This window comes from Dendropsophus ebraccatus, chromosome 4 (assembly GCF_027789765.1).
Source record: "Dendropsophus ebraccatus isolate aDenEbr1 chromosome 4, aDenEbr1.pat, whole genome shotgun sequence".
NCBI lineage: Eukaryota > Metazoa > Chordata > Amphibia > Anura > Hylidae > Dendropsophus > Dendropsophus ebraccatus.
The window spans coordinates 27,714,965-27,742,521 of NC_091457.1; the positions used below are offsets into that span (position 1 = coordinate 27,714,965).

Genomic DNA, 27,557 nt, shown 5'->3' on the forward strand with positions numbered 1-27,557 from the left:
TATAGATGGTCCCCCTCTTATAGATGGTCCCCCTCTCCCCCCCCTTTCTTATAGATGGTCCCCCTCTTCCCCCCCTCTTATAGATGGTCCCCCTCTTTCCCCCCACCTTATAGATGGTCCCCCTCTTCCCCCCCTCTTATAGATGGTCCCCCTCTTCCCCCCTTTTATAGATGCCCCCCCCTTCTTATAGATGGTACCCCTCTTCCCCCCCCCCTTTCTTATAGATGGTCCCCCTCTTCCCCCCCCTCTTATAGATGGTCCCCCTCTTCCCCCCCCCTCTTATAGATGGTCCCCCTCTCCCCCCCCTTTCTTATAGATGGTCCCCCTCTCCCCCCCCTTTCTTATAGATGGTCCCCCTATTTCCCCCCCCCTCTTATAGATGGTCCCCCTCTTTCCCCCCACCTTATAGATGGTCCCCCTCTACCCCCCCCCTTATAGATGGTCCCCCTCTTTCCCCCCCCTCTTATAGATGGTCCCCCTCTCCCCCCCTCTTATAGATGGTCCCCCTCTTTCCCCCCACCTTATAGATGGTCCCCCTCTTCCCCCCCTCTCTTATAGATGGTCCCCCCCTCTTATAGATGGTCCCCCTCTTTCCCCCCCCCTCTTATAGATGGTCCCCCTCTTTCCCCCCCTCTTATAGATGGTCCCTGCCCCCCTCTTATAGATGGTCTCCCTCTTTCCCCCCCTTATAGATGGTCCCCCCTCTTTTCCCCCCCTCCGTGCAGGCAGATTTAAAAAAAAAAAAAAAAAAAAAAAACTCACCTTACAACCCGTTCCCCCATCGAACCTCTCCTGTCCTGCAGGCTCCGTCTGTCCCCCGGCTGTTGCGCAGCTGCCGGAGGTGTCCCGTCCTATCCCCCGGCAGCGCGCACATCAGAGCTCCCCCTGCGCCGGAAGTCACAGCCACAAGCGCACGGGGAGCTCTCTGATGCGCGCGCTGCTGGGGGATAGGACGGGACACCTCCGGCAGCTGCGCAACAGCCGGGGAACCGTAAGAGCAGGACTCTTGTGACCACAAGCAAAACAATGCTTGCGGTCACAAGAGCCTGCAGTGGCGAGGGGGGGCCGGGCCGCAGAGGCATTATAATGTGGGCGGCGTGGCATGGGCCCCCCGGAGCCTAGGGCCCCGAGCGCCCGCCTAAACCGCCCACATTATAATCCACCATTGCCTAGGCCACAAAAGCCCAGTAATGATCACAGACTGCGTGTTTATGTGCAGGCATAGGGGTGTTAGAAGACAAGGGGCTGAACATTGTTGGGCTTCTACAGCCCACAAGAACACTAAAGCTTGTATCTCAGCGCTGCAGTGACGGATTGAAATAAGAGTGATATCTCCTGATTCAGTAAGAAGACCTAGCGTACACTGCCCTTATTTTATTCAGCAAAAAGCTGCTGATAGGTCCTTTAAACCTACCTTTTTACTCCATTTCTCAACTTTCTTATTCCCCATCTTTCAGATATTTCGGTTTCATCTCTAAGCATCCTTCAGATCATCGGTTTGCATGTCATGTGTTTGTCTCGGAGGAATCTACCAAACCCCTGGCAGAGTCTGTCGGGTAAGTGTCTATATTTCCTAAGGGGCTGGCATATGCAATGCAACAAGGAAAGTAACCCCAGGGACTCAGATCTCTTGAGATTCTAAAGATTGTATCTAAGGTATTACACATCATTGTCTATTTAAACTGGAGCAATTCCCTCTGTGACATATTCTGAATGAGAAGGGAGTAGCCACTACATCTTAGGCTTGTCTGTTTCTCACAGTTGTTGCTTTTTTCTCAGTCCTAAAGCGCCCCCTAGCTGGACTGTATATAACTGCTTCAGCCAGCAACGTTTGCAGCCAGTAATCTGCCAGCGTAAAAGTGACACTGATCAGCCAACGACAGGGAAAATGCCCAATCCTCTGCTGATCTGACCTTTAGAGCGGTCTTTCAAATAATTGTTGCTGACCACACATTGTCCTGTGTAAACAGGGTTATATGCAGCTAGCAATAACAATTACACATGCCGGATCACAAGCAGCACGGATGTAAGTATAGTCCGCAGCTTGTTATCTTTAGGGTATAAACCCACACACCGTATATGCAGCGTATTTACTGCTGCGATACGCAGCAAACTCGCAGCAGATTAGATCTAAATAACTGAACACAGCATCAAATCTGTACCAACAAATCTGCTGCGTATTTGTTGCGTATACGGTGTGTGGGTTTATACCCTTAAACTAACTGCAAAGATATATACAGATCTCTGCTGTCAGTTTCCCGGGCCGCGCAAACAATACAAGTAATGTTCATGCAATGTGGGCCTTTTGATTTGTGACGCTGTGTATAGGCACTGCAGAGGAGCATCGATCTCGCTGATCATCATTTGCACCCCCGAGGCCGATAAATCGTTATGTGTAAAAGGACCCTTACTTCTTTTAAGGTTAATTGTTTATGTCTGACCTGTTGAAAACAATAAGCTGCGTTGACAGGGGACACAGGTTAGAGTAAAGACCTTAAAAACAAGATGATCCACTGACAGAAGCAAAGGAAGCAAGAACCGTGTAAACACTTGCCTCTGAATTTGGTATCTGCCTATGCTTTTCATCAACCAACCAATGGTTTTACTTATCATAGCCATAGCAAGGTTAGCATTACAGATCCTGGATCTTCAGCCTATAGGGGCTCACGCTTAGCTCCCCCACACAGATTCGGGTACACAGCCCAGATTCCCTACCTCTATCCCCTGTGTATCACTAGTTCAGCCCTGCCCCTTCTTCCTGTGTTCAGTCTCTCTGTTGCTAGAGACAGAATTCCCTAACAACAGGTAGTGGACACCAGACTGCAGACAAGTGAGACACGTAGCGGTCAAGACTTTGGAGCTTTATTCTGGGATAAGAAGATGACATATTTGGTAAATTAAGTGATATAGAAATATGTTAGGATTTATATAACATAGTGGGAAGCTGTCTGAGTTGCAAAACCAGACGCTGCCTATGGGACAGAGAGGCACTGTCTCAGGGCCCCTTTGTAATGCCTGTATTGTGTTTATCCTATAGGAGAGCCTTCCAGCAGTTTTACAAAGAATATGTGGAGTACACATGTCCCACAGAAGATATATACCTGGAGTAGCCATGGAATTCTAACACGGAAAGATGTTCTGTGCATGGACTAAGTGCTCACACAGGAGCAAGAAGCTGCCGAACTGGTGGAAGAAAATTGGGATTAAGGCTTGTGCTTCTCTGCATCTGCGCCCTGTGGGACTTGTGAACTGGGTGTGTGTATGCCAGCCGAGGGCAGCAAGGGTTACTCCATGATATAAATTTTCCCAATAACCTTCTCTCCACTTGGTTCTGCCCCCAACCCATTTGTGCATATTCAAAAAGCTAGAACCAACGGACATCTCCAATCCCCCCCTCCCCCCAAACCTACTGCAAATGGAACATGCCACAATGTGGAGACATGACAGTGGGAGCAAACTAAATCAGTGACAGAGGGGGGTAAGGTGTAATCATTGCATGCTGCTGTTCTGAGACTGTGTGAAATAACTGGCTCATGTATCAATCTTGTCATGATGGAAACTTGGCATGCTATGGCCTTTGAACCTCGCCATATTTATCAACGCACAATGTTGGACACATCCTATTGATATTAGTACCAAACTAAGGGGCTAAGCAAACTAAGGGGCTTAATGCCCATTATATGCATAAAGCAAATGGCGTATTTATGTGCAAAACCCATCATATGGGTTTCGCTGCTTAGCAGAGTATATTACAGTGCCAGGACTGAGGTGTCATATAAATGGCGCTATTGATACATGACCCCTATAACATTTATGTCATGACAATGGCCGTGTGCACAATAGACAATTGTATATTAGTAACAAGGTCTGTTCAGGAGGCTGAAGACGTGATAACAATGACCGATGACGTGTGGAGAGGACGGGTTCAGACAGCAGAATGGATGTGCATAAGAAGCTCTATATAATACTGGGCCTAACGTATAAGCACAGTCTCCAAGGAGAATTGTCCATAGCAACCAATCAGGATCCAGCTTACATTTTCAAACATGCACTGGAGAAATGAGACATGGATTCTGATTGGTTGCTATGGGCAATAAGGCCCATGCGTAGACTGCCCCAGCCTGACAAGGTGCTTTACAATGGCTGACATTACACAGGGTGTAAACAATCCTACCTGGTGCTTTTTTCTTAACTATTTAAAGTCCACTAAGTCTATGTTTTCTTTACCTACCAAGGATATGTCTGCCCTCCTGACATTTCTGTTTTAGTTTATATTTCTATTCCCTTTGAGATAATAAGCCATCATGGCTTCCATTATAACAAGGGTATGTTCACACTGAGCAAATGTGGCGGCGCTTTTTGCCGTGGAATCCCGTCTGCCAGGGATTGTATGACACTGTTTCTCTATGGGAGAGCTTGCGCGCCTCAGCTCTCCTCTGCTTAGAGTATTGACATGTCACTTATTCGAGCTTAGAGCGGCAGGAGCAGAGGCGCGCAAGCCCTCCCATAGAGAAACAGTGTCACACTGAGGTAGGTGGGATACCGCGGTGGAGAGCTCCGGAATTCCGCCACATTTGCTCAGTGTGAACATACCCTGACAAAAGCATTTACGACAGCACAGGACACATCAGTCAGCAGACCCCATTGACCTGTAATGGGGTGTGTCAGGTTGTTCTACTGTTTTCCATCGTGTGGGGTTCCACACAGTGTTATCTTTTATGCTATAGATAGAGAATAACTTTGGAGTTGGGAAAACTCCTATAATGTCGGCAAACTCAACAACTTTAGTGGAAGCTGCGAAAATATTTTGTGCAGGTTGGGTGGGAGATGTTAGGGGGAAGAATTAGAATGTTGGATTTAAACACGTCTGATTTCTTTCTTGGGGGAGATCATTCACAACTAGCCATATTTAGAGGCAGCTTCCCCAATCGATAATACATGCACGCTCAGTCGGGCCAAGTATACATATGTATGGGAAGGTCAGAAAGAATAGCTGTAAGTTGAATGAGGTTTGTTATGTGTATGTTCAGTTTCTGACACTGCCAACACAGATTAGACAGCACCAGAGTATGTAGGGACAAACCCTAATGTTCTCATTCATTTCCAGAAGGAATAATGGAGGGATGGTGGTACAAATACTTTATAATTTTTATTTAATAGGGAAGCAAGGATTTACTAAAACAGAGACGCCAGGGGGGCTGAGGTTCTCTTTAAAGGAACCGTTCATGTAAGTCACAAATATATATGATAAACCTGCTGCGGAAAGAAGTATGAGCTGGTGTAGGGTATGTCAACAGATATACACAGATACGTTGAAGATTTTGACTTCTGCATCTGCATCATGTGAACATACCTGACAGATTAGTGGTACTGCCCTCAATGCCCTTTCAGAAGCTTGAATTTTATTTCATAACATTAACTTGCAATACCAATGACCGTGTTGGCATGGTTCTTAAAGAAGCACAGCCCCCCCCCCCACCTTTTAATTCTCTGCCCGGGAGTAAGGCAGCTAGCGTACTCACCCAGGCTAATCGCCCAGTGGCAGCTTTCATTTTACATAGGCAGAAAGTATGGTCATGGTTGCCCAATGGTCCTGAGCTGTAAAGTGGCATGGGTGGCATAATGCTATAGCTGTCCATAGACTTTGGATTTTTCTCCCTATATCTCACCAGTTTTGATAAGATCCCCAGCAGTCTAATGTCTTCAAGGATTTGCCGATAACTCCTCCTCAATGAGCAGAATCAAGGATCCGACAGGCTTGATATTCATCAGTCATAAGTGACATCATAAGTTTCTGGCAGTGACGTATTATAACATACATTTTTGGTCATGGCTTATTTATGGGAGTGTTAGTTGTCCACCAAACGATCACTGACATTTTACATATATATTTGTGATTGACTCCATATAAGTATTCGTATTGAACAAAATTCTGTTGGACCTCTTAAAGAGCAAAAAGTCATCCCTGAGTGTGGCACAGGGTTATTGATTGTACTGGAGGGGGGGAAATGTATGGGTTGGGGGCAGAGGGCAGCTCGTGGCTTCTCAATAAACAGCCTGAGATTTATTTATTACCAGTTTGTGGTTGTGTATGTGATTTTACGTGTGGAGGAGCGATCTGCTTTACCAGGACCTGCTAAGTAGAGATGACTGAACATCGGGAAATGTTAGGTTCGATCGAACTTGAACCTTCAGCATTTGATTCCCGATGCCTTCCCGTTCCGTGGGGAAGGTGGAGACTGCCCGAGTACTGCCTGGAAAACAAGCATACAGCCTATTCCCCATGTTCAATCATCTCTACTGCTAAGATGGCCTCATCCAGAACAGCTACTCGCACACCAGCAGCATATAAACTCAGCGTCATACATGGCACATAGCTTTATTTCTGTATGTAAGAGACAAAAGAATAAAACTCTCCTCCAAATCTCCAGCCGCCTTACAGAATGTCGTCATAATAGAGCTCCCCAATATCAGGCTCATCACGTTTGCTCTCCCCGTCCATCACTAGCCCTTTTGGCTTCTTTTGAGTTACTCGATGACGAAAGGAAGGGTGTTTTGGTAGCACCCCGTAATCTAGAAACAGAAGTGATAGAAAAATTACAAGTTCACTACTTGTTTTATTATTATTTGTCTTTAACTGGGATTAGTGGTTCCCATACTGGCTACAGAGGGTCCAGAATGGGAAGCTGTGCCTTAGAGCAGTGGTATCCGGGTCTAAAACAATTGCATAAGTATAACCCCCATCATACCAATGCAATACATCATAGAAGTCATAGCTTTGAAACAGCTGGAGTCTAGGCCCAATATAATCTAGCTGGCAAACTTGGATTTATCTAGGAAGAGCCAAAGGCCAATGGAATAAAACATTATATATAAAAAATAATATTGTGGAAGGGAATGTATCACAAAGATTTTTTATGTTTTGCTAAGTACAACCCAAAGTTTTATCACTTTATTGAAATGTCACTGTCATTTAATTTATTTTTTATTTTTTTTGCAGAAATGAATAGTACAGGTGATTTTAAGAAATTTTGTAATTGGGTTTATTAGCCAAAAAAATGCATTTTTAATCATGAAAAAGCAGTTTGAAGCTCTCCCCCGTCTTCATGGTTTTCTTATAGAGAGGGGAGGGGTTGAGGGAGATGAGGCACCAAAACAGGACAACAAAGAGTTAATTTACAGTTACATCACAATACTTTCACACAGGTCCCGCTGTGTAATCCTTTGTTCTCTGCTGGCAACTAATCTCCCTCCTCCCCCCTCCCCTCTCCATAGAACAGACAGAACTCGACTGATGTAAAAGAGTCGAGATTTCCTGATAATGAGCAGTGAATGAGAGAGAGGAGGGGGGGGGACCTGGGGAAAGTCTTTTTGAATGCAGATAATGGCATAATTGCCTAATGAACCCAATTACAAAGTTTCTTAAAATCGCCTGGACTATTGATTCCTGCAACAACAACAAAAAATACGAAAGTGACACTTTAAAGTAAACTCCCTTTAAAATGAGTAGAGGATACCGTAAAGTTACTGAGCAGGCCCCATAGCAGCTTATCAGACCAGTATTATGGTAGTAAATGGGATGGGAGTCCTGTTACATTGTATCATCCTATTTGACTTTGAGGTTGTATGTGGGAAAAGATGTTAAAGTGATACTTGTGCCCCTCCTTACTTTCGCTTTATTTCATTGGTGGATAGGGTCACCTAGGTGGGGCTTCAAAGCAGTTGGATCCCATCTCCTGGTAGATGGAGGGCTGGGGAGACAATGCCCAACTGCCATGAAGCCCTATAACCTATCAATAAAACTCATTACCATCTACGAGTCCAGGGTGTTCCTCAGGCATCTCAGCAAGAGCTTCAAAATCAAGGGGGATATCACGGCGAGATCTGGAATCAGGCAAAGAAATCAGCAGGCAAATGACACTAGTCACTTTTTGGTAGATCATAATCTCATAGAGCTCCTTACATACGAACCTTAGTAGAGCTGGACGACTCGTAACCAATTCTAGAAGAAGAAGCAACAGGGACATCAGTGCAGGAACGTGACTTCCACCCATAGCTGAAGCACGTCGGGTAAGTGACGGTACAGGACAGTATAGAATCGCTTACATCACAATGAGCAGTCATGTGACCAGGTCAGAGGAGACAATGCAGACTGACAGTGGCAGATCAGATTTTTTTTTTCTCCTGTTGTTCAAACTGAGGAAACTGAATAAAGTTTTTATTTTACAAATGATTTTATTGCACAAGTGATAATCACAGGACACTGTACAGCTTCATATACTAAAGAAAGACTTACAAAATATAACCTTTTTTTTCAATCAGATTTAAGTTTTTATTTCATCTATTCACATCCAATGATAACTTTTTTCCAGTAACCGTATTGCAAAGAGGATTACAGATACCAGCTGAGGCCTTTTTACACAATAATCGCTACGGATATGGTCAACAATAATGACGCTGGATCCGGCAGTAGGGTATAAGTCATTCGCTGCATGTTAGCAGAATTCTGAATGCAGCTCTGGATGCAAATTAGAGTATAACATAACATATGAATCTCAAATCAGCACTAAATAAGTAAAGTAAAATAATTATCAGGGACACCATTGTTCTAGGGTATAATATCATGGAAAAAGCCCACGCAACCACTATAAGAAGGGATGGGAGATGTCCACACAAGGCAAACAAATGTGCAAGACACCAGGATGTTTGGACAGAAGAACCTTATAAAAGGTTCTTATAAACCTAAACCACCATCTTATAAAAAGAGTTTTTATAAGATGGCGGCTTTCAGAAATAGTGCCCCTAACACCCATTGGCTGTGTATGGTACTGTATTTAGTTGAACATGTTTGGGTTGTAATAACAGGACCAGCCTTTGGACACAAATGGCGCTGTTTCTGGAAGAAAGCATATATGTTTTTGTAATCTCATACAAACTATTTAATAATGGAGATCCTAAAAACATGATATAGCGAGTTAAGAAACTGCTTAGGACACCATGATAGAAGTATACAAAGCCATTATAGGATCCCAGCATCCAGTGTTCACAATAACCCTGCTCTTTAGAGTCTCTCACACATCATGGACTGTTGTAGGAAATATCACATTATAAGAAATATAAAGTCTGTGTTCAAAATATTGGAAAATCCCGATGTTGGGGTCCAAATGTGGCTACTGAGCTGTGATGGCACCATTGCCATTGCTGGTAACACAGTATGATCCTGAAGACGAGCCAAGAAGCAAGGCAGAGTCCACATCAACCCCATGAGTCCTTCATCCCCAGTTGTAGAAGTAAATCTTCTGCCACACAGGTAGGTAATCCATCAGCGGACCTTCGCAGAGACAAGAAGGTTACTATGCAGACCACCACAATCCGTATAATAGCACCATATAGTACGGTACTTACGTGCCACCAGGCCGAGCCCCGGGACATAGTCTCCTAAGAGGCGGAGGAGGAGCAGCAGACGGATTCTGTCAAAACAATAAAAAGTCGCCAACTTATTCAGAACCATCTGTCACAGTGTACAGTCCACCATTGTGTTACTCACTTTACACAGTTTAGTATTACCTGCAAACATTGATACTTTACTATACAATCTACAAAGTCATTAATATATAAATTTAAGAGACTATGGCTCAAAACTGCCCCCAACTGCTAACAGTGACCGCTCCAATACCGCCCCTTGTGGTACCCCACTACTAATAGTGGCCCTTCCAATACTGCCCCCTATGGTACCCCACTACTAAAAGCAACCCCTTCATTACAGCTTCCCTTTGCTGCCCCACTACTAATAGCAACCCCTCCAGTACAGCCCCCTGTGGTGCCCCACTACTAATAGCGAGCCCTAAAATACTGCCCCCCTGTGGTGCTCCACTACTAACAGCAACCGCTCCAATACAGCCCCCGTGGTACCCGACTACTAATAGCAGCCCCTCCAATACTGCCCTCTGTGGTGCACCACTACTAATAGCGACCTCTCCGATACCGCCCCCTGTGGTACCCCACTACTAACCGCAACCCCTCCAATATAGCCCCTTGTGGTGCTCCACTGCTAACATTGACCCCTCTGTGGTACCCCACTACTAATAGCAGCCCCTAAAATACTGCCCCTTGTGGTGCCCCACAACTAACAGTCCAATACCGCCCCCTGTGCTGTCCCACCACTAATAGCAACCCCTCAAATACGACCCCCCTGCGGTGCCCTACTAATAACAGCGACCCCTCAAATACTGCCCCCTGTGGTACCCTAGGTCCAGTCTTTAAGGGTATTCCCCATCTCAGACTTGCCTCCTTCTCCTGATATGCCGTTCTTTTCCTCCTATTGCTGACAGCTCATTGTCTAGGATAAGAGCAGCATATCAGGAGGAGGAGCCAAATTTGCTAAATTTCTGTATTTGCAAAAATGTTAAACTTGACCTATGCCCTATGTAATCCTACATCAGCTGCCACACTGATAATATATAACTGGCCGCACGTCTACAGGGGCAACAACCTTCATATTAAAGGGGTTGGCCACTGTATAGTAAAATAGGTCAGTACAAAGTATTAGTAAGTGTCCTCAATGTATATACTGACAGCAGCTCCCTCTGTACCTCATAGAGCTAAACTCAGACTCCCCTTCACCAGGCTGTGCTGCCCTGCTCTGTTTTGTTTCTGTCCATAAAATGGCTGACAAGGAGGAGCATGTGACCAGGCCCTGTCCACTGTGTCCTCCATAGACATATACAGGCTCAGTGGTGGACACTGGGGGGCGGGGCATAGTCACATGCTCCTCCATGTAGGCAATCTTAGGGTCCTATTCCACGGGCCGAGGAGGGCCTGATCAACGATGTAAACGAGCGGCGATCTGCTAGATCGCCGCTCGTTTACTGGGCCTATTCCACGGCCCGATGATCGTTGAGCGAGGGCTACAAGGACATTGTTGCTGATGTCCTTGCAGTATCATACATTACCTGTCAGGTAATCTCGGCACTGTCTTCATCCCCAGGTCCCGCGCGCTCTATCTTCAGAATGGCCGGTCTGCTGTCCGGCCAAACTCAGCCAATCAGGTAATGTATGATGCTGCAGCCTGTCAAATCGTCGGTCGCCCGCCGTGCACCACTATTCAACCATAGCGATGCGCGGTGGGGGAACGATGATTTTAGGTCTGGCCCTAAATGAACGATCAGCTGATGACACGATCATCGGCTGATCGTTCTCTCTATTTCACCAAACGATAATCGGCCGAATCGGGCCAAATGGGGCCGATCCGGCCGATTATCGTTACTGTGGAATAGGGCCCTTATGGACCAAAACACCACAGAGCAGGGCAGCACAGCCTGGAGGAGGGGAGCCTGATTGTAGCTCTATGAGGTACACAGGGAGCTGCAGTCAGTATATACAGTGAGGACACTTACTAATTCTGTACACTGAGCAATTTTACTATAAAGTGGTCAACCCCTTTAAAGGGGGTTGTCTCAGATCTTCGTAACACTGTGCAGCTATTCACACATTGAATACTCACTCAGTGTAGCGGTTATAAAAAGGAGAGCGTAGCAGATAATAAAATAAAAGTAGGGTCCTCCTCCTCAGCTCTCCTCGTTCTCTGCGGCTCAGATGGTCGATGTCACGTAGCACGGACAAGCTGTAAAAGAGGACGGATCACTTCAGTATTATGTCAGAACGACTCTCAGCAATACATAGCCATAAACCACAGGGGGAAGATTTTTGCAACCACACACTTAGTTATTGCCTGTGTACTCAGAGCCAGCCATTCAGATGTGTCCTGTGCCACTACACAGTGTATGCTACTTGGCTATCTTCATCAGGCCCATAGTGTAAAATGGAGCAGCAGGCATGCATGTCCCACCATAGCTCTATTATAACAACCTGAGGGGCCTTGAGCCCTTGGACACTGCTCTAATGCCCAAATGGTCTGTGTGCCAACTGGGTCTGCTTTCACAGGGGTTGTCCATATAGTAGGATCATACTGACAGCAGAGCAGGAACCAAGGAGGTAAGTACGTGCTATTTTTTTCATCCACCCCCTGCTTAAAAAAGTCCTCCCCTTTAAGGGCCTATTACACAGAAAGATTATCGGCCGTATTTGGCCGGTAATCGTTCCGTGTAACAGAAGGAAACGATCAGCCGACATTAACGATGTCGGCTGATCATTGCAGTCGTTTGTCTTTTAACATGTTGAAAGACAAACTACTCATATACCAGTAATCTGCTGCCGTCGCTCTGTGGAATAGGTGCGGTGGCAGCAGACCACTGCTATCTGCTATGGGCTGCCCGGACGATCTCTGTTCTCTGTTTATAGTCTGTTCCTGGCTTTGGCTTCAAAAATCTGTCGGATAAATCTTTCTGTCTAAACGCACCGTTATTCCACATCCGTTCCTTCATTTGCTGGGATCAGATGGAGAAACGATTATAACGACTATAGTTCTGTGTAATATGGTGAACGATGTCAGGGTAATGATAAATTATATTTCGTTTGCGATCGTTTATCGTTAAAAAATGCTTCGCTAATAGGACCCTAAGTTATCACATCTTGGCTCTGCTGCATTTTTTATACCGATACATAAATAAGAGTCATGTATATGCCTTTTAGAGCCGGGCCAGACTAGGCTTAAAAGCAGCCCAGGCACACAGCCCGGCCCCTCTTATATATTATATATATATGCAGACCACACTCATCAGAAACAGTGGAGGAATAGTGAAAAGTAAAATAAGCTTTATTCATACATGTCTGGGAGGAACAAGGTGGGAGATTTATCAAACATGGTGTAAAGTGAAACTAGCTCAGTTGCCCCTAGCAACCAATCAGAATCCACTTTCCATCCCTTACAGATTTTTTGGAAAATGAAAGGTGGAATCTGATTGGTTGCTAGGGGCAACTGAGCCAGTTTCACTTTACACCATGTTTGATAAATCTCCCCCAATGTCTTTAGCTCCTTAATACTCTCTATAAAATACTGCAACATGTGGCACCCCCAAGATTAATACTGCAACACGCTGTGCCCCCAGGACATAGCACTGACACACCCTGTGCCCCCAGGACATAGTGCTAACGCGCGCTGTGCCCTCAGGACATCATATGGCCACTTTTTTAAGGCTTTATATTGAACGCCCTAACCCCATTCTACTTATCGCACACTGCGTTCCTCCCCATTCTTTATGCTGCAATCATGAATTAGTTTCCTCTGCAAGTCTTCTTGTCTGCTCACCTGTTCTCTTTCTGGTAGTCATGGATGATGCGTCACGCACAAGGACGCAAGATATTTCTTCTGTGCAGCAAAAACAGGGATACGGGCAGTCCTACTATAGTGTCTGCCATCAACATATACAAATCATATATTGTAATTAGGTTGGGACTTGGGTGGCCCAGCGATTGACAAACTAAACGGCCTACCAGGACTCTGCCCGGCCCAGCAGATTGTATTAGAGGCTCATATCAGTGGATACAAACTACGGTGTCATATTAAATGTCCTAATAGTAGCTTCTAACCTTGCAATGTCCAATGCAGCTGCCAGCAACCACGGTTTCCACGATTTCTGACCCCACACAGCCAAGCTCGCCACTGTAAATGAAGGGTTAAGGTGCAATAATGGGAGAAATCAGACCGCAGAATTACCAACCATGTGAGAAAGAAAATTTAAGTTGTTGCCCATTGCACCTAGTCCATGTCTCCATAATGAAATGTGGAAGATTAAGGGGCCTATTCCACGGAGCGATAATCGGCCGAATCGGCCCGATTCGCCAATTATCACTTTGTGGAATAGAGAGAACGATCAGCCGATGATCGTGTCATCGGCTGATCGTTCATTTAGGTTTAGACCTAAAATCATCGTTCACCACCAGCGCATCGCTACGGTGGAATAGCGGTGCGCGGCGGCGACCGAAAATTTCAGCAGCATCATACATTACCTGTCCGGGCTGCAAGTATTCTCCTTCTCCCAGTCCCGGGCAGCAGCAGCTTCGGAGCGGGGCTGTCTGAACTGACAGACCGTGTTGGCCAATCACTGTCCGGAACCGCCGCGGCCAGTGATTGGCTGAGCGGTCTGTCAGTTCAGACAGCCCCGCTCCGAAGCTGCTGCGGCGCGGGACCAGGAGAAAGAAGGAGAAGACCTGCAGCCCGGACAGGTAATAAAACAAAGGGCAGCAAGGAAATCGGTAACGATGTCCCTGCAGCCCTCGCTTAATGATCATCAAGGCCATGGAATAGGCCCAGTAAACGAGCGGCGATCTAGCAGATCGGCGCTCGTTTACATCGTTGATCGGGCCCTGCTCGGCCTGTGGAATAGGACCCTAACTGTGTAAAGTATACAGTGTGTAACAGGTCTCATGATGTGAACGGTTTCTGCTATGGTGCCCAACGTCCCCAGATCAGAAGGTTTTCCGTTCCTTTCATGGTGTCCATCTCCCCTCAGATCTGGGATCTGAGGGCTTCTCCAAAAGCGATTGCGGCCAGAGGGGGCTTTAAGAAATGTAAAATACAAAGAAAATTATCCAAAGTGGGGACACAATGAAAAACTCAACAAGATAAGTTGACTAAGATATATACTTACTGTCACTGAGGGACCGCACAGCGCGCCTGGAGCGGCTGCCGACAAAGCAGGTGTCAGCCTTTCCATTGCTTTCCTCTTCTGAAAGGATATAAATGAAAGTAGAGAACAAGGGAGGAATGTAAGGAAGAAGTAGAAGCAGTGGGTCTGAATACTTAAACAATCACTAGAACAAGCTAAGAAAAATGCACACTAAGCGGATTCTCTCCCAGTTCTGTGCCATGAAACAGACTCCAAGTATAAGTCTACAGGCACAGAGAGTGGGGAGAGAAACCTTCGACCATGTGCCTCACTCCCCACTCGCTCTACTGGGTGTTCAGATCTCTACGACATATCAAAGGTTTTCTTATAGGGAATCTGTCACTAGGTTTATATTGCCCTAAATGAGGGCAGCATATACTAGTGACAGAAATTCTGAATAGATCGGCGCATTATTTACATCATTCTGTTCAGCCATTCTCCTAATATGCAGGAGAATAGGATTCTTGCTGCCCCCCCCCCCCCCGCCCTATAGCTGCTGATTGACAGTTGACTGCCTATACACAGCTTGGATAGATAACTGCCAATCAGCAGCTGGTTGGCTGAGTTTTCTGCTTCTCATGAATATCCAGGACTACTGGGCTCATGCACATAACGGAGAGGACTACTTACTGTCCATGTTATTCAGGAGGTTCTCTCTGGATCAGTTGCACAGAACAATGTAAGTGATACATCATTCTGTTCAGCTTCTCCGTCACTAGTTTATGCTTCCCTGAGATAGGACAGTATAAACCTACTGGCAGAGTTTCTTTAAAGTGACACTGTCACCCCCTATTTGCATTTTGACTGCTCTCCACAGGTGTAAAGAGTAAATGTTACAGCTTTCATTACTTGTTTTATATCATACCTCATGGTGCTTGTTCTGGTAAAAAGTTGTTTTTATCACCTGTGGATTGGTATATGTGGGCGGGACCTTGTGGCCTATGTGCTACATCGCTCCGCCCCTAGCGCCACTTAGCCCCACCCCCATCCGTGATGTAGCACATAGGCCGCGAGGCCCGCCCACAAAGACCAATCCACAGGTGATAAAAACGACTTTTTACCAGAACAAGCACCATGAGGTCCCCTGCTCATGTGTTTACATGGTTTTCCTCTTAGGTCTCTTGATTCCTCTCATAATCCAAAAATTATACTTCCAATGTATTCGGACCCTCTGTGTGTTATATATTAAATATGGGAATTAAACAGCAATATGGGACAGAGGCTGATGTGTATGATGCCAATCTCTATAGAACATGTGCGCATAAACTTTTAACCCCTTCCTGCAGATGGATGTACTATTACGTTCTACTTGTGGTTTTTACGACAATAGGAAGTACAGTGGTACCTTGGTTTAAGAGTAACTTGGTTTAAGAGCGTTTTGGTTTAAGAGCTCACAGTTTTTCAAAATTATGACTTGGTTTAAGAGCATTGCTTTGGTTTAAGTGCTCACTGTACTGGGTGGGAGCGCGAGTGGGGGAAGGGCATGGTCTGCATAGCGGGGTCTACAGCCCTGTACTCTGACCCAGGAAGTCTCCCTCACCTTCCAAATCATAGCAGATCCACTTCAGGCTGAGGCTTACATCAGGGGACAGGACTGTGGAGGTAATCTCTTCATAGCTGTACCCCCTCTTTCCCCGGACAGAGAGTGCTGCATGTATGTGCCCACATCTGCCCTGCTCATTCCTTCATGCCCCCTGCAGTCTCTGTCCTCCCTTGTGTTTCCTCTCCATTACTGTACAGTAATCATTATTTTTGGGGTGTGGAACCAATTGTCGGCGTTTCTATAATTTCTTATGGGAAAATTTGCTTTGGTTTAAGAGAGGATTTGGATTAGAAGCACGGTCCCAGAACGAATTATGCTCGTAATCCAAGGCACCCCTGTAATGTATGTCTAGTATATGGCATGATCACGGAGCTATGCCTATGTTATCAGTAGTAAGTATTGGCTATAATATCTGATTGGAATAGCGTAGAAAAAGAGACATTGCTGATTCCAGCCATTTAACCAGTATCTAAGGAGTTTGGCAGGGGAACAAGCTTGATCCTGGGAAGCCAATGCGTTTTAATGGCAGCCTAGGCCTGACCTAATAGTATGCAGGCACTAATGCTACACCTGTATATAACATAAGAACAGACCTGTCTGATTCAGGGCCCCCTCTCGGTCTAGCGGAGTCACAGGAGGAGAGGTCTGGATACCGGACTTATACCACAGGAGCAGCATAACACGTAGACAGGCCCTAATAGAGAAATCAAAAATTGTAAGTAATAAAGACATATGGTGGGCACACGAAGACTATGTAATAACCAATATGGCCACCATGACACCTTCTAAAGCTGCCATCAAACAGCCAGAAACATCTGGATGTTGTGTAACAGTGGCCATATTGGTTGTCTGTCAGCATTCCCAGAAAGAGATAAATAGAAACAAAGGAGAACAGCTCAGCACACAATATGGCTGCCTGTAGGTGACAAGAAATACAGCACTCACTTAAGCAGCTGTATAACCAATATGGCTGCCCATCTTATCTTATCCCCCCAGGCACGTGCAGAGCCAATCTCAATGAAAACTTCCAGACTTTCCAAGACTCCCAACCAGTTCTTAAGACGCTGCTGAGGCCCATCCTGCGAAAGAGGAAGCAGAGAAAGGCTGGTTACAGGAAAACGTAAGGTAAGATGTAATTCATAAGAGAAGGAAGTGTAACAATATACCACATTAAAATAACATGACAGCTTTCTTCCAATAACAGTGCCATACCTGCCCGCTGGTCGTATCTGGTATTGCAGCTTTGGTGCTGCCTAAAGCACAAGTTAGGCCACAATCACACATTCCGTGGATTATCTGCAATGCACGGACCTAACCGTAAAATGTATAGAATATACAGCGGTCCCTGATGGCTTCTCCCCACCCACCAACCCTGACTGATAGTTCTTTCCCTATAACAATACAGGGAAAGCTGCAATTACAGACGTAACCGTCAGGAAGGTGCGGTGCTTTTTTTTTGGGGGGGGGGGGGGGGGGGGAAGACCATGTTTTTCCAACTGTACAACTGCATTAAACATGGATAAGGCAGGACAATTATACAGACTATGACATGTCTTTTATGGCAAGGGTGATGGATACTTACAGTCGGAGGAGGCTTAAGAAATTCTTTTCTTAGGATGCCATCATTGAGTAAAACCAGAAGATTGGAGGCCGAGTAAACTTTAAAACAAAAAAGGAGTCAATGATCCAACATGGCGTACACTAAGGGCACTATTACACGGAACGATAATCGGCCCGATTTGGCCGATTATCGTTCTATGTAATAAATACAACGTTCAATCGATGACAAAGATCATTAGCTGATCGTTGATATAGGTTTGGACCTATTTTCGTCGGGCAACGACCGCGCACCGCTACGTGTAATAGCGGTGCGCGGCCGGCGACTGACGATATACATTACCTATCCACGTTCCAGGGCTGCTGCTGCCGTGGTCCCGGCCTGTGATTGGCTGAGACAGCTGACAGGCCACTCTGAAGTTAGAGCGCGCGGGACCCGTGGAGAAGAGGACCGCAGCAGCAGCCCTGGAACGTGGATAGGTAATGTATATAGTTAAGCAAGGGCTGCAAGGACATCGGTAAAAATGTCCCTGCAGCCCTTGTTTAATGATTATCGGGCCGTGTAATAGGTTCAGTAAACGAGCGACAATCTAGCAGATCGCTGCTCGTTTACAGGTATTATCGGGCCCCCATCGGCCAGTGTAATACCACCCTAAGGCCTATACTCGGGTATAACCTGGGTGGCGGCTAATTTGGCCTGCTTCACTGGCTCCCACACCGCAGTTTTAGCATGTTTCATGGCTTTCTAAGAATACTTTAGGGTGCGTTCGCACCTACAGGATCCGCAGCAGATCCGCAGCAGATTTGATGTTGCAGATTTGATGCTGTGTTCAGTTATTCAAATGAAATCTGCTGCAAAAAATATGCGGCGGATCCGGTATGTGTGAACATACCCTTAGAGAGTCTCAGACAAGACTGTGCCCCCCAGCAGTGACACGGACTGATGTGAATGAAGAGTCTGCTGGCAGGCATTATATATAACACAAAACAAATCCCCAAATGTGTATATATTATATACTAAGTAAAGAGGCACTTACCAAGCTCCGACAATTCGTGGGAATCCGTAAAGCGCCCTAATAAAATAAAAATAATAATTTGTATTAGACTCCTGACTAATAGTGACACCCTATACAGATTTTATAGGATATTTTTAGAGCAGAGCTTAAATGAAAAAAAAACGTACTATATGGGTCCCTAGGTACTTCATGTGCTGCCATATAATGAAGGTGTTCAAGCCAAGGATGGATCTAATGGAGAATACCAGGATACAACATTGGACTATGTCAGATCCATATGCAGGTATATCCAGGCTCAATAGTCTGCAGTATTAGGCTGGGTTCACACAATGCACAAACAATGGTCATTGTTGTGAGCATGAAACAACGTCTGTTGTTGCAGTGAAAATTGCATTGATTTCAATGCGCAATGGCCGGAAAAAATTGACATGTCAATTATTTCCATGGCTGTAGCAAATAGAGATGCGCGGACCGTCGGACTTTTGGTCTGAAAGCAGATCACTCGATCGTGATGCCTGTGATCCCGGGTGCATAGTTGCGATACCGTGAATATGCGGCCAGGATATTCCAGGGAATCGATCTGAAATTCCCCGGAATATCCTGGCCGCATATTCCCTGGATCGCAACTTTGCATCACGATCGAGCGCAGATGCCGTCGGACCAAAAGTCCGACAGTCCGCGCATCTCTAGTAGCAAACAACGGCTGTTGTTCTATACACTGTGTGAACCACGGCCGTTGTTTGTAATGACTTTAAAGTGAATGTACCATGAGGCCCGGGCTGAAGCACTGGAGGCGGGCCAAGCAACCCCCAGTCGGAGGAAACCCCCGCCCCTCTATGATACATATTCTAACTGAATAGCGTCATAGAGGGGCGGGGTTTCCTCCCACTGGGGATGGGTCAGCCCGCCTCCAGTGCTTCAGCCCGGGCCTCATGGTACATTCACTTTAATGCAACACATTTATGACAAGAAACGCTGTTGTTTAAAATGCAAACAATGGCCGTTCTTGTCGTTAAAAATACGTTGTGTGAACATAGCCTTAGGCTGGATTAACTTTAGTTTAACATGGACACGGTTTGGTTGCAAGCCCCAGCCTGATGTCATAAATCACTATGAGCTGTCAGAGTGCTATCAGGACAGGACTTGCATCCATAATATAGACCCAAAATTCTGCCTGCTTTATACTAGTGTGCAGCCAACCAAGAGGTAAATGCACATGGAGACACAATTTTGTGCAGCAATTCACTGCAAAATCCACAGAGAAATCTACACTCAAAATCCACACCATCATACACGTCGATTTTGAATTGTGGATTTTCTAAGAATCTGCATGTCATTTATAGCAATAGGGTTGCATGGAAATGTTATACTATTCAGCTTTTCCAGACTCCTGAGCGGTAAATCTGCACATTTCTGGTATAACAGATTTGCTGTTGAGGGTTCTTAGAAAGCTGGGTGACACCCCACCTGCATGAGAATGGCGGCCACATAGGTGGTCACCCAGTTTTCCCATTATGTTTTATAACTGGAAAACAGCTGGTTGGAATTTTTAGAGTAAACAAAACTTTATACGTCTCCGTGAACGCCCCCACGTTGCGCTGCAGTGAGGGTGAAAGGTCAGCACCTTATCTGCCCCCATTTTGGAGCAGGTAGGAGCAGGATGGACGGTGTGGCGGATAACATTATAGGGCTGCCTGTGCTGATGCATAGATGAAGAGCTGGGTGTACCCCATCACCTACCTGCTATAACATAGGAGAGCATGCGCACAGCCCCCTCCACCTGTGTGGCCCCTGTGGGGTTCTGGATCACAAACTCCTTGTACTTGTGTGTCAGATCCAGCAGCTTCTCCCAGTACTGAGCTGCCATCCTGCACTCCACTTCCTGGTCACAGAAACTCAGCAAAGCCAAAGCCAGCCCTCTGTATGGGAGGAGAGAAAAGGTTAACCCCTCACTGCCTGCATGTCACTGACAGAGATCACATGACTCCAGGATTACTGAACAAGAGCTGAAGCTGCAGTGTATTATACAGACAGCAAAGGGGGAGATACAGACAGCAAGGGGGGATACGCAGTGTATTATAGATACAGCAAGGATATGTATGTTAGGGGGGATACGCAGTGTATTATAGATACAGCAAGGATATGTATGTTAGGGGGGATACGCAGTGTATTATAGATACAGCAAGGATGTGTGTGCTAGGGGGATACACAGTGTATATAGAAGCAGCAAGGATGTGTGTGCTAGGGGGATACGCAGCATAGTATAGAAGCAGCAAGGATGTGTATGTTAGGGGGGATACACAGTGTATATAGAAGCAGCAAGGATGTATTTGTTAGGGGGGATACGCAGTGTATTATAGATACAGCAAGGATATGTATGTTAGGGGGGATACGCAGTGTATTATAGATACAGCAAGGATATGTATGTAAGGGGGGATACGCAGTGTATTATAGATACAGCAAGGATGTGTATGTTAGGGGGGATACGCAGTGTATTATAGATACAGCAAGGATGTGTATGTTAGGGGGGATACACAGTGTATTATACAGACAGCAAGGGGGGATACGCAGTGTATTATACAGACAGCAAGGGGGATACACAGCGTATTATACAGACAGCAAGGAAGGATACGTAGTGTATTATACAGACAGCAAGGGGGGATACACAGCGTATTATACAGACAGCAAGGGGGGATACGCAGTGTATTATACAGACAGCAAGGGGGGATACGCAGTGTATTATACAGACAGCAAGGGGGGATACGCAGTGTATTATAGATACAGCAAGGATATGTATGTTAGGGAGGATACGCAGTGTATTATAGATACAGCAAGGATATGTATGTTAGGGGGGATACACAGTGTATTATAGATACAGCAAGGATGTGTATGTTAGGGGGGATACACAGTGTATTATACAGACAGCAAGGATATGTATGTTAGGGGGGATACGCAGTGTATTATAGATACAGCAAGGATGTGTATGTTAGGGGGATACGCAGTGTATTATACAGACAGCAAGGGGGGATACACAGTGTATTATACAGACAGCAAGGGGGGATACACAGTGTATTATACAGACAGCAAGGGGGGATACACAGTGTATTATACAGACAGCAAGGGGGGATACGCAGTGTATTATAGATACAGCAAGGGGGATACACAGTGTATTATAGATACAGCAAGGGGGGATACACAGTGTATTATAGATATAGCAAGGGGGGATACACAGTGTATTATAGATACAGCAAGGATATGTATGTTAGGGGGGATACGCAGTGTATTATACAGACAGCAAAGGGGGAGATACAGACAGCAAGGGGGGATACGCAGTGTATTATAGATACAGCAAGGATATGTATGTTAGGGGGGATACGCAGTGTATTATACAGACAGCAAGGGGGGATACGCAGTGTATTATACAGACAGCAAGGGGGGATACACAGTGTATTATAGATACAGCAAGGGGGGGATACGCAGTGTATTATACAGACAGCAAGGGGGGATACACAGCGTATTATACAGACAGCAAGGGGGGATACACAGTGTATTATACAGACAGCATGGGGGGGGTACGCAGTGTATTATACAGACAGCAAGGGGGATACACAGTGTATTATAGATACAGCAAGGGGGGATACACAGTGTATTATACAGATAGCAAGGGGGGATACGCAGTGTATTATACAGACAGCAAGGGGGATACACAGCGTATTATACAGACAGCAAGGAAGGATACGTAGTGTATTATACAGACAGCAAGGGGGGATACACAGCGTATTATACAGACAGCAAGGGGGGATACACAGTGTATTATACAGACAGCAAGGGGGGATACGCAGTGTATTATACAGACAGCAAGGGGGGATACACAGTGTATTATACAGACAGCAAGGGGGGATACGCAGTGTATTATAGATACAGCAAGGGGGGATACACAGCGTATTATACAGACAGCAAGGGGGCATACACAGTGTATTATACAGACAGCAAGGGGGGATACACAGTGTATTATAGATACAGCATGGGGGGGGGTTACGCAGTGTATTATACAGACAGCAAGGGGGGATACGCAGTGTATTACACTGTGTATCCCTCCTTGCTGTCTGTATAATACACTGCGTATCCCCCCTTGCTGTCTGTATAATACACTGCGTACCCCCCCCCCCCCCCATGCTGTCTGTATAATACACTGTGTATCCCTCCTTGCTGTCTGTATATTATACAGACAGCAAGGGGGGATACGCAGTGTATTATAGATACAGCAAGGATGTGTATGTTAGGGGGGATACACAGTGTATATAGAAGCAGCAAGGATGTGTATGTTAGGGGGGATACACAATGTATATAGATACAGCAAGGTAGGGCTGGGCGATATGGCCAAAAAATAAAATCTCGATTTTTTTTAAATTTTGGACGATTCTCGATTTAAATGTCGATTTTTTCTCTTTTTGCTAAACAAACAGGACATTTTTCTCCCTGCAGCATCAGAAACTATTTTATAGACATTTGAGACAACTGTTTTGCTTCCCAGTGTAACAGTGCTCCTCCCGTGCCCCTATGTAGTAGACAAGCCCATTGTGTGCCCCATATAAGTAGTTTTTCCAAATATGTGTCCTATGTACTAGTGTATTAGTAGTAGTACAGATGAGGGGATTAGCAGTACAGGTAAAGGTGAGGGGTGTAGTAGTAGTACAGGTACAGATGAGGGGTGCAGTAGTAGTAGTGCAGGTAAAGATGAGGAGTGTAGTAGTAGTAGTACAGGCACAGATGAGGGGTGCAGTAGTAGTAGTAGTACAGGTACAGATGAGGGGTGCAGTAGTAGTAGTGCAGGTAAAGATGAGGAGTGTAGTAGTAGTACAGGTACAGATGAGGGGTGCAGTAGTAGTAGTAGTACAGGTAAAGATGAGGGGTGTAGTAGTAGTAGTGCAGGTAAAGATGAGGGGTGTAGTAGTAGTACAGGTACAGATGAGGGGTGTAGTAGTAGTAGTGCAGGTAAAGATGAGGGGTGTAGTAGTAGTACAGGTATAGATGAGGAGTGTAGTAGTAGTACAGGTATAGATGAGGGGTGTAGTAGTAGTACAGGTACAGATGAGGGGAGTAGTAGTAGTACAGGTACAGAAGAGGGGTGTAGTAGTAGTACAGGTAAAGATGAGGGGTGTAGTAGTAGTAGTACAGGTACAGATGAGGAGTGTAGTAGTAGTACAGGTACAGATGAGGGGTGTAGTAGTAGGGTTACAGGTAAAGATGAGGGGTGTAGTAGTAGTACAGGTAAAGATGAGGGGTGTAGTAGTAGTACAGGTACAGATGAGGGGTGTAGTAGTAGTACAGGTACAGATGAGGAGTGTAGTAGTAGTACAGGTAAAGATGAGGGGTGTAGTAGTAGTACAGGTAAAGATGAGGGGTGTAGTAGTAGTAGTACAGGTACAGATGTGGAGTGTAGTAGTAGTACAGGTACAGATGAGGGGTGTAGTAGTAGTACAGGTACAGATGAGGAGTGTAGTAGTACAGGTAAAGATGAGGGGTGTAGTAGTAGTAGTAGTACAGGTATAGATGAGCCTGGTGTAGTAGTAGTACAGGTAAAGATGAGGGGTGTAGTAGTAGTACAGGTAAAGATGAGGGGTGTAGTAGTAGTAGTACAGGTACAGATGAGGGGTGTAGTAGTAGTAGTACAGGTACAGATGAGGAGTGTAGTAGTAGTAGTACAGGTACAGATGAGGAGTGTAGTAGTAGTACAGGTACAGATGAGGGGTGTAGTAGTAGTACAGGTAAAGATGAGGGGTGTAGTAGTAGTACAGGTATAGATGAGCCTGGTGTAGTAGTAGTACAGGTACAGATGAGGAGTGTAGTAGTAGTACAGGTACAGATGAGGGGTGTAGTAGTAGTACAGGTAAAGATGAGGAGTGTAGTAGTAGTACAGGTACAGATGAGGGGTGTAGTAGTAGTATAGGTAAAAATGAGGGGTGTAGTAGTAGTAGTACAGGTACAGATGAGGAGTGTAGTAGTAGTAGTAGTACAGGTACAGATGAGGAGTGTAGTAGTAGTAGTACAGGTACAGATGAGGGGTGTAGTAGTAGTACAGGTACAGATGAGGGGTGTAGTAGTAGTACAGGTACAGATGAGGGGTGTAGTAGTAGTACAGGTACAGATGAGGAGTGTAGTAGTAGTACAGGTACAGATGAGGGGTGTAGTAGTAGTACAGGTACAGATGAGGGGTGTAGTAGTAGTACAGGTACAGATGAGGGGTGTAGTAGTAGTACAGGTTCAGATGAGGGGTGTAGTAGTAGTACAGGTACAGATGAGGGGTGTAGTAGTAGTACAGGTACAGATGAGGGGTGTAGTAGTAGTACAGGTAAAGATGAGGGTCAGGGACATAGCTAAGAGCATGGGGCAGACTGGGGGGGAAGGGCATGGGGTACACTGGGGGGGGCAAGTATGGGGCACACTGGGGGGAGCAAGGGGCAGACTAGGGGGGAAGGGCATGGGGTACACTGGGGGACATGCATGGGGCAGACTGGGGGGAACATGGGGCAGATCGGGGGGAGAATAGGGCAGATCGGCAGGGGCATGGAGCAGACCGGGGCAGGAGGGAACATACCTGGTGTACCCGCTCTGCGCGGGCGCACACCACCGGCACTTGCGCTCTCCTCCCGCCCGCACTACTCCCCACAGCGGACCCGCCCCCATAGCCAGACATATACGCGCGCTTCCTCCCGGCCGCACATGGAGGTCCCCGGAGGAGGCTGCAGATACTGAAGCATCGGGTGATAGTGTCGCTGCTGTACAGCTCCAGCACCCGCAGCGATCACCCGATGCTTCAGTATCTGCAGCCTCCTCCGGGGACCTCCATGTGCGGCCGGGAGGAAGCGCGCGTACACGTCCGGCTATGGGGGCGGGTCACAGGCGGGGACATAGGACGCTGCTGGGCGCTCTCGCTCCTCACGCTGTTTCAGTAGCTGGAGGATGCGAGCAGCCCGCCCGCGCGCCCAAATCCAATGATTTTTTTGGAAAATCGATTTTCGATTTTCCAAAAAAGTCAAATCGATTCTCAAATTCTGGGCGAATTAATCGAATTAATTCGATTAATCGCCCAGCCCTACAGCAAGGATGTGTATGTTAGAGGGGATACGCAGTGTATTATAGATACAGCAAGGATGTGTATGTTAGGGGGGATACACAGTGTATATAGAAGCAGCAAGGATGTGTATGTTAGGGGGGATACACAATGTATATAGATACAGCAAGGATGTGTATGTTAGGGGGGATACGCAGTGTATTATAGATACAGCAAGGATGTGTATGTTAGGGGGGATACGCAGTGTATTATAGATACAGCAAGGATGTGTATGTTAGGGGGGATACGCAGTGTATTATAGATACAGCAAGGATGTGTGTGCTAGGGGGATACGCAGCATAGTATAGAAGCAGCAACAGGGGCTGGCTGGCAAATTTTAGCCCGGGGGGCAAGCACACAGCACTGGCCCATAAGTAGCAGGCTGGCGGCCCATCCTTTAAGGACCACTCTGGCCCTTACCTATAACATCTTCGTCATTTGTGAGCAAATATCCTACTGTGCCCTGTGAAGGGATCAGAAGTCACTTTCCTGTATAAGTCTATGGGGCGGCTCAGCGATGACACGGAACGTACCCATAGACAGATGCTAGGAATGCTGGGTGACCTCTATCATACTGAGTATAAGATGCTGGAAAGCTGGGTGACCTCCATCATACTGAGTATAAGATGGTGGAAAAGCTGGGTGACCTCCATTATACTGACTACAAATACAAGATGCTGGGAAAGCTGGGTGACCTCCATCATACTGAGTATAAGATGGTGGAAAAGCTGGGTGACCTCCATTATACTGACTACAAATACAAGATGCTGGGAAAGCTGGGGTTTCTGTATTTTTTTTTACAATAGTTTATATCACTTCTGTGGTCCTGTGGGTATAGGCATTCCTCTTTTTAGAACACCCCCCTCGTGTGTGCACCCCCCATTAGTAAAAATAATAATAAACAAAACAACAAACACACATACTTATATGTATCCTCTATGTACTCCTGTATATATGTATCCTCTATGTACTCCTGTATATGTCTCCTCCTGTATATATGTCCCCTCTATGCACTGCTGTGTATGTCTACTCCTGTATATATGTATCCTCTATGTACTGCTGTGTATGTCTACTCCTGTATATATGTATCCTCTATGTACTGCTGTGTATGTCTCCTCCTGTATATATGTATCCTCTATGTACTGCTGTATATATGTATCCTCTATGTACTGCTGTGTAGGTCTCCTCCTATGTGTGCGTGTATATATATATATATATATATATATATATATATATTCACGAGGGAATATGCAATGCAGGAAAATTTGGATCAGTATAAATATATATATATATATATATATATATATATATATATATATAACACACAGGAGGAGACCTACACAGCAGTACATAGAGGATGCATATATACAGGAGTACATAGAGGAGACATATATACAGTAGTACATAGAGGAGACATATATACAGCAGTACATAGAGGAGACATATATACAGCAGTACAGAGGAGACATATATACAGCAGTACATAGAGGATGCATATATACAGGAGTACATAGAGGATGCATATATACAGGAGTACATAGAGGAGACATATATACAGCAGTACAGAGGAGACATATATACAGCAGTACATAGAGGATGCATATATATAGGAGTACATAGTGGATATATGATGTATCCTCTATGTACTCCTGTATATATGTATCATCTATATACTTCTGTATATATGTCTCCTCTATGTACTACTGTATATACTGTATGTATCATCTATATACTTCTGTATATATATCTTCTCTATGTAC

The 27,557-nt window shown here is 45.7% G+C and overlaps 3 protein-coding genes across 6 annotated transcripts in view; 1 reads left to right on the plus strand and 2 right to left on the minus strand.

The window, feature by feature from the left end:
- Positions 1-4,370, plus strand: part of MAPK8IP1 (mitogen-activated protein kinase 8 interacting protein 1) — a 61,840-nt gene extending 57,470 nt beyond the window's left edge. For all 3 annotated transcript variants that reach the window (XM_069968216.1, XM_069968217.1, XM_069968218.1), the window contains exons 11-12: positions 1,458-1,556; positions 3,038-4,370. In XM_069968216.1, coding sequence (XP_069824317.1) covers positions 1,458-1,556; positions 3,038-3,110 — 172 coding nt within the window. In that variant the 3' untranslated portion in view covers positions 3,111-4,370. The remainder of the gene's footprint in view (positions 1-1,457; positions 1,557-3,037) is intronic.
- Positions 4,371-6,366: 1,996 nt separating this feature from the next.
- On the minus strand, positions 6,367-8,230 carry FREY1 (Frey regulator of sperm-oocyte fusion 1). The gene is made up of 3 exons (XM_069965338.1): positions 7,972-8,230; positions 7,811-7,884; positions 6,367-6,573 (listed from the first exon to the last, which is right to left on the minus strand). Exons 1-3 carry the CDS (start codon positions 8,052-8,054, stop codon positions 6,437-6,439), a joined length of 294 nt encoding a protein of 97 aa, XP_069821439.1. The 5' UTR covers positions 8,055-8,230; the 3' UTR covers positions 6,367-6,436.
- A 77-nt stretch (positions 8,231-8,307) lies between these two features.
- PEX16 (peroxisomal biogenesis factor 16) lies at positions 8,308-20,595 on the minus strand. Of its 2 annotated transcripts, XM_069965337.1 has the most exons (12): positions 20,424-20,501; positions 18,851-18,914; positions 18,705-18,740; positions 17,693-17,769; positions 17,056-17,189; positions 16,704-16,804; positions 14,550-14,627; positions 14,309-14,458; positions 13,489-13,561; positions 11,504-11,623; positions 9,406-9,470; positions 8,308-9,331 (listed from the first exon to the last, which is right to left on the minus strand). In XM_069965337.1, the coding sequence occupies exons 2-12, from the start codon at positions 18,882-18,884 to the stop codon at positions 9,273-9,275; spliced, it is 927 nt and encodes a 308-aa protein (XP_069821438.1). In that variant the 5' UTR covers positions 18,885-18,914; positions 20,424-20,501; the 3' UTR covers positions 8,308-9,272. The 2 variants fall into 2 exon arrangements, with proteins under 2 accessions (XP_069821438.1, XP_069821437.1); XM_069965336.1 differs by lacking the exon at positions 18,851-18,914 and having other exon boundaries at positions 20,424-20,595.
- Positions 20,596-27,557: the final 6,962 nt, after the last annotated feature.

Bases quoted from the DNA above. Each gene is read 5' to 3' on its own strand.
- FREY1 (XM_069965338.1), bottom strand. From the start codon at position 8,054: ATGGGTGGAAGTCACGTTCCTGCACTGATGTCCCTGTTGCTTCTTCTT. The intron at 7,885-7,971 runs GTTCGTATGTAA...GCCTGATTCCAG, and splicing joins AGTCGTCCAGCTCTACTAAG to ATCTCGCCGTGATATCCCCC. The intron at 6,574-7,810 runs GTAATGAGTTTT...TTCTGTTTCTAG, and splicing joins ACACCCTGGACTCGTAGATG to ATTACGGGGTGCTACCAAAA.
- PEX16 (XM_069965336.1), bottom strand. From the start codon at position 20,550: ATGGCAGCTCAGTACTGGGAGAAGCTGCTGGATCTGACACACAAGTAC. The intron at 17,770-18,704 runs GTAAGTGCCTCT...TTTGTTTTAAAG, and splicing joins CCACGAATTGTCGGAGCTTG to TTTACTCGGCCTCCAATCTT. The intron at 14,459-14,549 runs GTAAGTATATAT...CATTTCTTAAAG, and splicing joins TGTGCGGTCCCTCAGTGACA to CCCCCTCTGGCCGCAATCGC.